At 35.9% G+C, this 14,176-nt stretch overlaps 1 protein-coding gene across 2 annotated transcripts in view; it reads left to right on the top strand.

Moving 5' to 3' along the window:
- The window catches only part of loh (lonely heart), a 146,404-nt gene that overhangs the window by 53,419 nt on the left and 78,809 nt on the right, over window positions 1-14,176 (top strand). For both annotated transcript variants that reach the window (XM_067764108.1, XM_067764109.1), the window contains exon 4: window positions 5,294-6,042. In XM_067764108.1, the coding sequence (XP_067620209.1) occupies window positions 5,294-6,042 (749 nt within the window). The remainder of the gene's footprint in view (window positions 1-5,293; window positions 6,043-14,176) is intronic.

Below are 14,176 nucleotides of genomic sequence, written 5' to 3'. Positions count from 1 at the left end.
TATTTAAGGATTGCAGTTTTTTTTGTTTCTTCAAAACTTATGTCAAGTCTGCGATGCAAATTTTTGTTTTTGATATTGTAAAGATCTAATTACAATTGAAATAGTTCTTTTTGCACTAGGTCTGACCAAATACTCTTTTTAAGCATTTATTGATTTTCCAGCAGGGTAGCTAAGTTTGTATATTGCATCAAGCAATACAATATTTTTACCTGAGTAGTGGAGAAACTTGAGAAAGATTTATGATGACTTATTGTATCTGAGCGATCATTGCGCAGTGTTACATATTTTTAGGCATTTGCATTGAATGAATGCTTGGCTAGCACGATCGATACCTGCACGTGTGTGCGTTTCGTTATTGATTGTATTCTACAAATTATATTAAAATTATCAGGTATTTATAAGACTTTATCAAAAGTTAGAAGCCTATTTAGTGTGAAAGATACGCTGTTGATATTCTTTGTAATTTGCCTTCTGTTCTCTATTGAAATTTTGGTTCTTAAGCCTTCAGTAATTAATAGTAAGAAAATATTTTTCGCTGAATTTTCGCCAAACCCATGAACACTTGGCAGTTTCGGTTGTGCCCATTGCAAATGACCTTCTCCCATAAAATTAGCGAACTCTAAAGGAATTCTTGTAATGTACGTACTGACCCAAACAATTTTTGAACTGTGAAAAAATTGTCGAATTTAGTAGAACTTTTCCCATGGGTGTGTCGCAGTCAGCAAATATCGAATATGTGATTTTGTTTTACCAAAAAAAAAAAAGAAAATAAAAAAATGTCAAACATTATGATCAAAATCAGCAATAGCGTGCCTAGCTCGTCTTCATTTGTGCGCAACAGCAAATGGAACAAAAATAACAACAACATATTTATATATATACAAATACACTTAAAAAATGCAAATCAGTTTGTGGTTCCAAAAAAAAACAAGATATGTGAGAGACAACGAGCAACAAGTATTTTACATGTGATTTGACCTTCAGAAATATTTATAACAACAGCAAGAAGATGAGTAACAATTACAATTATATGAGGTAATGAAATCACAAACAGATGTACATATCTATGTACATGCATACACATCTGAATGCGGCGATATTTCGTCATAACATTAAATGATCCATCAAATTTGTTCCAAATTTTGATAATCATTGTCAACGCCAAACCCCTAATTCGTTGATATAGATCTATTGCTCTCGTTACCTAACCAGACGGGTTTGTATTTGTGTGTGTACATTAGGGTCTTGCTAATAAATCAAATAAAATATATTTTCCAGTATCGCGACTTCAAACAGTAATAGTTAACTGTAAATTTTGATCACGGTTAGAGACGGTTAAGACATTCTGCATAGGCATCAAAGTTACGATTTTTCTAATGAACGGTTTTTGTTGTGCCGTACAGGGTCCCAATATCGTTTATCTTACGAAGTCTCAATATATTTAAATCTCAACCCTAATCGCTGTGCGACACCCCTCAGTTAGGGTAGGGAGAAGGAGAAAGGTAAAAAATAAAAGGGACCAAAGGGAATACCGATAGAGCAAGGGAGACCTGAGCAGGGCACTAGGGAGGGGAGAGAGAAAAAATAAACAGAAGACGAATAACGAGACTAAAAAAAATTGTAGCGTTCAAAATTTTTCCATAATTTAAGACAGGCAAGAACTTTCACTAAATGTTTAAGAGTTTGGTTCTTCATCCTCTTCAACTGCAGCCAGTCAAATTAACACACAATAATATGGCCCCGTAGATGAGAAGGAGGAGGTCAAATCTGTGTCAACCAAAGTCACTACAGTGACAAAAAAAAACGAGAGTTGGTGGTTTGTGTAGATTGAAGTGATATACTCACCCAAGATTGGAAACCTTATCGGAACCCCGCTTTCGACACCTTTCTTAAGTGCAAATTATTTCGACGTGCCATGCAAAAACTAACACTACACACATACTTTTATAATATAATTCCTTGCAAAACTATTAATTTTGGACTTTTAATATATTTGGATCAAGATAAAGATTATTTTCGGATTTTTATTACCTGAGTCCGATAGAACTAGTTGAACTCGGACTTTTAAAAATAAAAGTCCGGAAATGAAAGTTAGATCCGGACTTTTATTTTTTAAGGCCAAAATTAAAGTCCTTTCTTGATAACAAAGAAACGGCTTATTCGAAATAAATTTTTTTTTTAATTCGCATAAGGCGTTTCTTTGTTATCAAGCAGGACTTTTCTTTTGGCCTTAAAAAATAAAAGTCCGGATTTAACTTTTATTTACGGACTTTTATTTTTAAAAGTCCGAGTTTAACTAGTTTTATCGGACTCAAAAAATAAAAATACAGATTTTACTTTTGTGTGTCGACTTTTATGGAAAAAGTTCGAAAAATAAAAAGGATGCATGATTCGACATGATATTGCTATAGGGATACCTGAGAACTCAAACATTTTCACCTAGCACAATTTTTTGACCCGGACTTTTTCGACTCCGAAAAAAAAAATAATTATTATTTTCCGTCCCTGCTTTAAAATTGTGTTCTTTCGAATTTCTTTGTAAAAATTTGTGAAAGTGTTAGTTTCTCACTCAATGCTGGCCTATTCATATAGGACATGACAAAATGGTTCAGAAGTTTACGCCCTTGGTGGGTGTTTGCATACCAGATGAAATGCATGGAGTATTTGCTTCCGTATTACCTGCGTCTTTCTTTTTCTCACTGATCGCTTATTACAGGGGGTTTAGTTTGTAATACCACTAAAACAGATTTGCCACTAGGGGTGTGAATTCTTCTGAGGCTACTGAAAGCAACATCACATTGTATTAATAGACCTGAATTGTTTCAGACCTAGCCCGATGGTTTTAGCTGGGACAAGTTTTCAAGCTAGAAAAGTACGTAGCTTATGGAATTTTGCTGTTTTTGGAAAAATTTTCTGTTAGAGAATTTGAATACTTATGATCAGGGTTTAATCAGATACCATTTTTACATATTTTTGATTTTTTGTTGTTATACCGTTTAGTAAGGTTGTATCTTTCTTGAAGTATTTCATTAATAGTTTTTTAACTATTCAAGAAAAAATTGTCGTTATTCATGTGTGAAAGATAGCTCCACGTGGCCAAAGTTTCATGACTTATAAATATTGAATAAATTAATTATTAAATAAAATTAATGCTTGGAGCACCATAATATGTTTGGTGGTATTTGATTAAACTTTGTATTTACAAATTTAAATGAATAAAGTTAAACAGATGTCTTTTGTTATTCTTTATGAATGAATGTACTTCCGTTTATCATTAAGATGTGAATGCTAAAAGAGTCAAAACAAATATGATGAGCTTGAATAATGAGCGTTGAGCAAGGTTTAGGGGCTATTGATGGGTTAAGTCGCAAGTCGGACTCATTTCCATAATTACTTGCAGATCATATTAAAAAAAATGCCGAAATCGACAAATTTTCCAAATAATAATAACTTTTTTCATCGAGTGCTAGCTATGCTATTGCCTAAAGTCACCAAACAGCAGGAAGTGGACTCAAATATTTTCGCTAACACATTAAAACTGACTCTTTACTCAGACTCGTCGTGTACTGGCCCTATAAGAACTCTTAGGTCCGGTTTTTCAGTACAAGTTCAACTCAGTTTGTCAGTTAAACTACGCTTAAACTTATTCTGCAGTTTTTCAGTCTACTTTAACTGAAGTTTAAGCTGAGCTTAAGCGGCCCATCAGGCATGCTTAAACTCTAGTTAACCTATCGGTGATTCAGGTTCGTTCGAAATGGCGTCGAATATATCCAACGAGCATTTGGGCTTGAGTACCATTAGAGCTCGTGTTGATAACTAGGCATACTTCTAAAATCTCAAGAGTTGTTACGAAACAGTGGCTCAACTTGAGAATAATAGTGTACTCAGCAAAAGAGGGAATTTTTTATAAAGCGAAAAATGCTATTATTTAAGTAGAAAAATGTTACTTCCCAACTTGTAATTCTTTTACTGGACTTAAGTGTAATATTCCAATACTACGAGGAGCAGCTTCATAGACGCGTACAAGATATGACATGTAGCTACGATTTCTCTACGCCTCAAGAACTGCACACGAAGCTACTTTCGAGCGTCGCTGCAAAAAGCAAACAATTATCGAAAAAAAAAGAAATTAAAATTCTTCAGGTATATCCATCCCAGAAACCAAAGGAAAATAGGTATTAAAAGTTGTTTGCATCCCCGTGCCTTTGTAAATTATGAAAGGCAACTTTACACCACCGCGGACTAGAGAAAAAAGTGATTTCTAGTTTCCAACACCTTTTAAGCGCTTCAACAATGTCTAACCAAGCTTTTATGGCGTTGAATACTCTTTTTCGCTTTGGTAGCATACCTTTCACGCACTTTTATTAGCTAAAATAACATTTTCTAACTAATTACACAAATTTGAATACAAAAAAAATGTAAACAAACATCTTGTTCTTCCTGTTTTTCAAGCGTACGTACGCTCAGCGACCAACATGGCTGTATGCTTAGCTACAAGAAGCTTTCATGCTTTGTCGCTTTAATGCTGTTTACGCCTCGTGTACAGCTCTCCATTCAAATACATGTGTTCTACATTAAAGCGTATAGATTTCGCCTGCAGCGTCTAATACGCGTCTATGACGCGTAGCCTCGTGTACACCTTGGCTTATTGCTATCAATCAGGTGTTTATTTCTCACAATAAATAGCTGTTGGCTTTGTGGTACCACCTTGGAGATTTTTTTTCAATTTCACCTCAACTCGAAATGCAATGTAGGATATCACCTTTGAGAACTGTACATTTCTCAAAATCTCCCAAAATTTGAAAACGCTAATTACATTGGAGATCAACTCGAGAACTATAAAATTTACAAAATTTCTCAAAGGTTGGATAGTGATTGCAGAAAGAAGTTGGATATCAACTTGAGAGCTATCTGGTTTAAGAATAACTAGATAATGATTTGGATATCACCTCCAGAACTAGATATATATTTCGCTGGAGAAATATCTTTTAAATGTTTGTTGGGTAAGCAAACTCCAGCTGTTGTCGTATCTACAAATTATCTATAGATAAAAAACCAATGTTGCCGTACAAAAAAGCCTACTCCAAAAGCGGCCTTAAACTGTGACTGAAAAACTGCTCAGTAGTTTAACTGGAGTTTAAATTTGACTAGAGTTTAAGAAAATTTAATTTTTTTTATTTTTTTTTTTATATTTAAGAAAATTTTGTTTAAGCTTAGCTTAACCAACTACTGATAAACCGGGCCTTAATGCGTTAAAATAATTTTGCTTATCAATAATTTTTATTTTTCACAGAAACATCAAGAATGGCTAAAACAACGTAACCAACAAAAAGGCAATCGCTTGGCCGTAGCCTTAAATTTTCCAAAATCCAACTATGAAAAGACTAACCTTTGGCGCTATCCTAAACAAATTGCGACAGAGCAACAACAACCAAGCATGAACGAGGTTTATCCCGAAAATGAAGTGCTTGATAAGGCTAAACAACAACAAACAAGTACAACAATACCAACCACTGCAAAACTGCCGACAACAACAAAAATGTTGAAAACAACAACAACTGAGACTGCTACGTCAACGACCGAGAAACCAACAGTATTATTGGCTACGCCCCCCGCAATAGCCACAACAAAAATGCCCACAACACAGCGCAAATTGCAAACAACAACAACAACAGCGCTTATGAATTTAACGCAAAACTTCGAAACGACGACTGCCGCTGCAGCGTTAAAAAATTTTAATGCGACTGAGCACACAGATGTGGGTGTACCCGAAGCGCCTGCTATTACTAGCAAACAGGTGGTAACAGAGGATTTAAAAGTTAATAATACTCGGAAGCCAAATACAAATATAACAAGAACAACTGCAACAACAAATTCGCCTCTTAATAACACATTAAATTCGACATCTTCAACGACGAAACGACCGCATTTAGGATCGCGGGAGCGACCCTATCCACGTTGGGGTAATTGGGGCAAGTGGAGTGAATGCTCAAGAAGTTGCGGTGGTGGTGTGAGTTTTCAGCTACGAAAATGTGTCAATCGGTAAGTTTTGATTTTTTTGCTTAAAACTGTAAAAACAAGGTTTCTGTTGTAGAATCTTTAGTATTAGTAGAGACAGGTGCTTGAACAGTTCTAGCGCATCTTTGCTAAGAACTGTGATGAATTCGATAAAAAAATGATTCTGCTATACGACTTCCCTTTAACTTTATAGTTCATCATAATCTTCCAAAAATACGTTACGTTATGTCACCACACCTTTTAAAGCTAATATCTATGTATGATGAATCTCAGAACACTTCGTATAATATATCTGAAAACGTTGTTACTTTAATTCCAAGATTTGAAGTTTTGGCCAAATTTACTATCTTCAAATAGAATTTCTTAAATACAGTTTCCTTAATTTTATAACTAAAAAAACTCGAACACATTTTAACCTAATTTTGAACTTTGCTCTTATTTCATAAATACAGATGACGCAAATTGGCATCTGTTGAAACAAAAACAACTCTTATATATTTGCACACCTTTTTTAACGCATGAGTATCTACATTTGTTTATTTATTCATCTTCTTTGTTAAAATTTGTTAGAAACCTTAAATTTTTTATATTTTTGTTTATTGCTCTGGTTGAAACATTTTTGTTTTTGTTTGTTTTGCTGACGTAATATGTTCCACATGGTTAGGCCGATTGACACAGTTTGCTTATCAGATACATATTTAAACTAAGAGTTGACATAAGTCGTATATTTGGAAAATTCTATTTCTGGGCTACCAGCGAATTTTAGAACTATGAGCTTGGATTATACAGGAATCAAAATAAATGAAATATGGTACCCAGAATGCATTGATCGATGTTGCGGACCTGCTAAAACACTTTACGAACTACTGAGCCCTGAAATACGGACCTGAAGTTTGTTTACTACGCTCGAGTACTTGCTGGACATGGTGCCCCTATCAATCCAAAACAAAAAAAATTGAATTTCTGCTAAAAAAAATTCATTCAGAAAAAATATATGTATCAGAAAAAAATTGTATATGTATGTACATACATATGTATACGAAATTATACATTTATGCTGGGGTTTGCTCCTCAGCCCTTTTCAAATTGTGTTGTTCCAATTCATTGAATTATATTCACAGGCCTTAGCCAAATTGGTGCTATTGTACGTAGACCAGAGTTCGATTAAATATAATGACTTCTTTCCACGTGCTGTGTCCCATGAAGTGGCCATCCAATATGCTTCGACATAGCTCAATAAATTTTACATTTCGAAATTATGATAGTTCTCTTCATTAACTACATACATGCAATTTAATTTCCGAAACCATCGTCAAATTGCTAAAATTGAATAGAACTAACTTTCAGGTTTGTAAAGAAATCCTTGTCCTTCCAAAGATATTGTACATTGTGAAATATAATACTGTTGAAGGTCTGCCTGTCTTACATTGACTTACACAACATGCAGCATATTCATTCCGATCTCACTTCAGTCGTGTTTGCTCAAATTTCTGAAGCTTACTACAATGCTATTGTAAACTGAAAGAACGTTTCAGGGAACTTTGACAAAATGCCACTGCTGATTTTCAATGACCTTCACTGACGTTAAGAAACCAAAAGAAAAGAAAAGGGACCAGCGGACCAGCTGACCAAATCCAAAAAAAAAGAAAAATTGTTGATCCAAATTGGATAAAGCGGAACGGTGGAGTGAGTGGCATTTGGTTGGAGAAGTGCCCAATATAAAGTGCCAAATCATCTTTCGAAGACTTAAAAAGTGAAGGTGGGCACTCAAATACAAATAACCAACATGTCGCCTGGTATATTTGCTTATGCCCAATATTAAGTGGTTAAGTTAATTGAAATTTAAATAAACTGAATAGCCATGAATTGTCCATTTGTGTTTCAAACCACTTTTATTTCGTCTCTCGAAAATTAATATTCGAAAATCAGACTAAATATTAATAATCGTTAATAAAATATAGCTAATATAGAAAATATGAGCAGCCAATCAAGCAAACATTTTAGGCTGGCGACAGACTGCTCGCTATACACTATGCGAGGCGCGGAGCAACTTTTATTTTCATATATTTTACAAACTTCAAGCATCTCTAACACTCTGACATCTTAGAATTTTCGATAAGAAATGATTTTCACAGTCTGTTATTTTAACAGTTTTCGTTGGTATTTTTAGGCTTAATTTTTTTTGATGATTTGATTGTCAATTCAGAATCAAAAAATCGTGCGAAGATGATTCAACAGCTATTTGCGATCATTAAACATTGATAGACATTTTCTTTGAATTGATCCATAATTTGGTTGCTTTTACCGATTTTTCTTTTAATTACGTTTATATATGTGACTAATGCCTATTTTACAATTACCAGCTCGCAAGTGTATTTATTCATCAGTAATTGCGGTTCCTCTCTCGTCATTAGCATTGATGACATGATTATTTACTTTCGTTGACCGCAAAGATCGCGTCAAAAAAGTGTTTAATCATGTATTGACTGATTTTGTTATACTCAGTTGAGCAGAGCTCACAGAGTATATTAAGTTTGATTGGATAACGGTTGGTTGTACATATATAAAGGAATCGAGATAGATATAGACTTCCATATATCAAAATAATCAGGATCGAAAAAAAATTTGATTGAGCCATGTCCGTCCGTCCGTCCGTCCGTCCGTCCGTCCGTCCGTCCGTCCGTTAACACGATAACTTGAGTAAATTTTGAGGTATCTTGATGAAATTTGGTATGTAGGTTCCTGAGCACTCATCTCAGATCGCTATTTAAAATGAACGATATCGGACTATAACCACGCCCACTTTTTCGATATCGAAAATTTCGAAAAACCGAAAAAGTGCGATAACTCATTACAAAGGACAGATAAAGCGACGAAACTTCGTAGATGGGTTGACGTTATGACGCAGAATAGAAAATTAGTAAGATTTTGGACAATGGGCGTGGCACCGCCCACTTTTACAAGAAGGTAATTTAAAAGTTTTGCAAGCTGTAATTTGGCAGTCTTTGAAGATATCATGATGAAATTTGGCAGGAACGTTACTACTATTACTCTATATGTGCTAAATAAAAATTAGCAAAATTGGATGAAGAACACGCCCACTTTTTAAAAAAAAAATTTTTTAAATTCAAATTTTAACAAAAAATGTAATATCTTTACTGTATATAAGTAAATTAAGTCAAAATTCAACTCCAGTAATGATATGATGCAACAAAATACAAAAATAAAAGAAAATTTCAAAATGGGCGTGGCTCCGCCCATTTTCATTTAGTTTGTCTAGAATACTTTTATTGCCATAAGTCGAACAAAAATTTACCAATCCTTCTCAAATTTGGTAGGAGCATAGATTCTATGACGGTAACTGTTCTCTGTGAAAATGGGCGAAATCGGTGGAAGCCACGCCCAGTTTTTATACACAGTCCACCGTCTGTCCTTCCGCTCGGCCATTAACACAATAACTTGAGCAAAATCCGATATATCTTTACTAAACTTAGCCCACGCACTTACCTGAGCTCACTTTTTCTTGGTATAAAAAATGGGCGAAATCTGACCATAACCACGCCCACTTTATCGATATCGAAAATTACGAAAAATGAAAAAAATGCCATAATTCTATACCAAATACGAAAAAAGTGATGAAACATGGTAACTGGATTGGTTTATTGACGCAAAATATAACTTTGGAAAAAACTTTGTAAAATGGGTGTGACACCTACCATATTAAGTAGAAGAAAATGAAAAAGTTCTACAAGGCGAAATCAACAGCCCTTGGAATCTTGGCAGGAATACTGTTAGTGGTATTGCATATATAAATAAATTAGCAGTACCCGACAGATGATTTTCTGGATCACCTGGTCCACATTTTGGTCGATATCGCGAGAACGCCTTCACATATACATCTAAGGGCCACTCGCTTTTAAAACCCTCATTAATACCTTTAATTTGATATCCGTATCGTACAAAAACATACCAGAGTCACCCCTGTCCCACCCTAATGGCGATATCTCGAAAAGGCGTCCACCTATAGACCTAATGCCCCCTCCCTCTTAAAATGCTCAGTAACACCTTTCGTTTGATACCCATATCGTACAAACATTCTAGAGTCACCCCTGGCCCACCCTAATGGCGATATCTCGAAAAGGCGTCCACCTATAGACCTAGTGTCCACTCCCTCTTAAAATGCTCAGTAACACCTTTCGTTTGATACCCATATCGTACAAACATTCTAGAGTCACCCCTGGCCCACCCTAATGGCGATATCTCGAAAAGGCGTCCACCTATAGACCTAGTGTCCACTCCCTCTTAAAATGCTCAGTAACACCTTTCGTTTGATACCCATATCGTACAAACATTCTAGAGTCACCCCTGGCCCACCCTAATGGCGATATCTCGAAAAGGCGTCCACCTATAGACCTAATGCCCACTCCCTCTTAAAATGCTCAGTAACAGCTTTCGTTTGATACCCATATCGTACAAACATTCTAGAGTCACCCCTGTCCCACCCTAATGGCGATATCTCGAAAAGGCGTCCACCTATAGACCTAATGCCCACTCCCTCTTAAAATGCTCAGTAACACCTTTCGTTTGATACCCATATCGTACAAACATTCTAGAGTCACACCTGGCCCACCCTAATGGCGATATCTCGAAAAGGCGTCCACCTATAGAACTAAGGATTACTCCCTTTTAAAATACTCATTACTACCTTTCATTTGATACCCATATCGTACAAACACATTCTAGAGTCACCCTGGCCCACCCTAATGGCGATATCTCGAAAAGGCGTCCACCTATAGACCTAATGTCCACTCCCTCTTAAAATGCTCAGTAACACCTTTCGTTTGATACCCATATCGTACAAACATTCTAGAGTCACCCCTGTCCCACCCTAATGGCGATATCTCGAAAAGGCGTCCACCTATAGACCTAATGCCCACTCCCTCTTAAAATGCTCAGTAACACCTTTCGTTTGATACCCATATCGTACAAACATTCTAGAGTCACACCTGGCCCACCCTAATGGCGATATCTCGAAAAGGCGTCCACCTATAGAACTAAGGATTACTCCCTTTTAAAATACTCATTACCACCTTTCATTTGATACCCATATCGTACAAACACATTCTAGAGTCACCCTGGCCCACCCTAATGGCGATATCTCGAAAAGGCGTCCACATATAGACCTAATGCCCACTCCCTCTTAAAATGCTCAGTAACACCTTTCGTTTGATACCCATACCGTACAAACATTCTAGAGTCACCCTTGGTCCAGCTTTATGGCGATATCTCGAAAAGGCGTCCACCTATAGAACTAAGGATTACTCCCTTTTAAAATACTCATTACCACCTTTCATTTGATACCCATATCGTACAAACACATTCTAGAGTCACCCTGGCCCACCCTAATGGCGATATCTCGAAAAGGCGTCCACCTATAGACCTAATGCCCACTCCCTCTTAAAATGCTCAGTAACACCTTTCGTTTGATACCCATATCGTACAAACATTCTAGAGTCACCCTTGGTCCACCTTTATGGCGATATCTCAAAAAGGCGTCCACCTATAGAACTAAGGATTACTCCCTTTTAAAATACTCCTTACCACCTTTCATTTGATACCCATATCGTACAAACACATTCTAGAGTCACCCCTGGCCCACCCTAATGGCGATATCTCGAAAAGGCGTCCACCTATAGACCTAATGCCCACTCCCTCTTAAAATGCTCAGTAACACCTTTAGTTTGATACCCATATCGTACAAACATTCTAGAGTCACCCCTGGCCCACCCTAATGGCGATATCTCGAAAGGGCGTCCACCTATAGACCTAATGCCCACTCCCTCTTAAAATGCTCAGTAACACCTTTCGTTTGATGCACATATCGTACAAACACATTCTAGAGTCACCCCTGGCCCACCCTAATGACGATATCTCGAAAAGGCGTCCACCTATAGACCTCATGCCCACTCCCTCTTAAAATGCTCAGTAACACCTTTCGTTTGATACCCATACCGTACAAACATTCTAGAGTCACCCCTGGCCCACCCTAATGGCGATATATCGAAAAGGCGTCCACCTATAGACCTAATGCCCACTCCCTCTTAAAATGCTCAGTAACACCTTTCATTTGATTCCCATATCGTACAAACACATTCTAGAGACACCCCTGGTCCACCTTTATGGCGATATCTCGAAACGGCGTCCACCTATGGAACTAAGGATCACTCCTTTTCAAAATACTCATTAACAGCTTTCATTTGATACCCATATCGTACAAACACATTATAGAATCACCCCTGGTCCACCTTAATGGGGACATCTCGAAATGGCGTCCACCGATAGACCTAAGGCCCACTCCCTCTTAAAATGCTCAGTAACACCTTTCATTTGATACCCATATCGTACAAACAAATTCTAGAGTCAGCCCTGGTCTACCTTTATGGCGATATCCCTAAATGGCGTTCATCCATAGAACTATGGCCTACTCTCTCTTAAAATACTCTTTAATACCTTTCATTTGATACACATGTTATACAACCACATTCCAGGGTTACCCCAGATAGATTTTCCTTATTTTGTCTCCATAGCTCTCAACTGAGTATGTTATGTTCGGTTACACCCGAACTTAGCCTTCCTTACTTGTTTTTTTAATAATTTTAAAACTAAAAACCTGATATTTGCGAATATCTAGCTAGCAAACACTTTCACATGAATTCTAATGTGAAACAGTTTCACCATTTATCGATATCGTTGCCCTTAAAGAAATATATACATAATTTGATGATTGTTTCGCTGTGTTTTATTTTGCAAAAAAAAAGTAATTATTCATAAAAAGCGGTTAATTATTGTTATAGACGCGGAGAAAATTGAAATTGTAAATGCTAATGAATTGGCAAATATTCGTTCCAAATTATGTGTGAATTAGTATCCAGAAAGCGTCAATGCTGTCAATGTGATTTACCTGCTGGATGTTACACCTTATATAAATTTACCTATAAACGAATGGCAAGAGTACTTACATATGACGGTATAGTGATTATATACATTTCTATATATGTAGATTTTACAGTGGCTACTTTAAAAAACCTATATATATCTGTGAAATGTAAAAGTACACTGCAATTTTTTTTTCAGCCGCAATGAAAAACATAAAAACACGAACCGCAAATTTGTATATAACTACTTTAGTTTATATATATATTTATTTTATTTAATTGACGCTTAATCGTTTTAACCGTTGTTATGGTATTAATGTGTCGTTTTTAAATAATCAATAATGACTCATTTCTCTGACTAATTTCATTCATTTTTGAAATGTATTATCTAATGCAAACAAAAGGCAAATACAAACACGCTGAATAACCTGCTTTTTGAATTTACTAAGTACCGTAATTAATTAGCTTAATTTAATTTAATGTCTTTTATGCAGTTAGTTGTATTATTGTGCATATCTGAATAGCGATTCTTCTGATTTAGAATATGATCTGAAACCTAACCATAGTGTAAGTCTACACTTTTTCTTTCGCTGATTCAATCGCAGTTTAGATACAGTTATTTTTGTAATTAATAGTAAGTGGTAGAGCTCTTGCTAATCGACTTTTCGAATAATCGGTTAGTCGGGTTTTTGATTAAATACTCGATTATCACTTATCGGCTAGTTGTTTGCATACTATAAGTGACAGATGCGACTTCTCGAATAATTTATTTTTGTAATTTTTAATGAGTTCTAAAATTCGTAAGGACGTTGTGGAGTTTTTGTTAGCCATCTGCAGCCCACATATTTTGCACTTTGCTTCTTTGGCAAACTCGGAGCTGAAAAGAAATTCCAAGCCACGTTCTCAAAGCTTATTTTGCAGCAAATATGAAATTTGTAAAAATTTTATGAAAAAAAAACTGAATTTATGAAAAAAATTGAAAAAATTGAAAAGAGCCCTACTAAGTAATAATGGACAGAATACAGGCTTTTTCGGGATTGGATTATAACTCTGAATTCACTTAGTTTATGTCCAGGTTTGTAGGATATGATCATTTTAAATTAATGTAGACCTGCCAGTATCCCAATCACAGACTTAGTTTGACCAGTATAGTTTCACATACTTCGTCTTTCAAAAGTCTAATAAGGCACAGATTTTGGAATATGTTTTATGGTAAGAGCAAG

Source organism: Eurosta solidaginis, chromosome 2, assembly GCF_040869045.1.
Source record: "Eurosta solidaginis isolate ZX-2024a chromosome 2, ASM4086904v1, whole genome shotgun sequence".
In the NCBI taxonomy this organism is placed as follows: domain Eukaryota; kingdom Metazoa; phylum Arthropoda; class Insecta; order Diptera; family Tephritidae; genus Eurosta; species Eurosta solidaginis.
The sequence above is the reverse complement of the archived record's forward strand: the minus strand, read 5'-3'. Positions and strand labels throughout refer to the sequence as shown.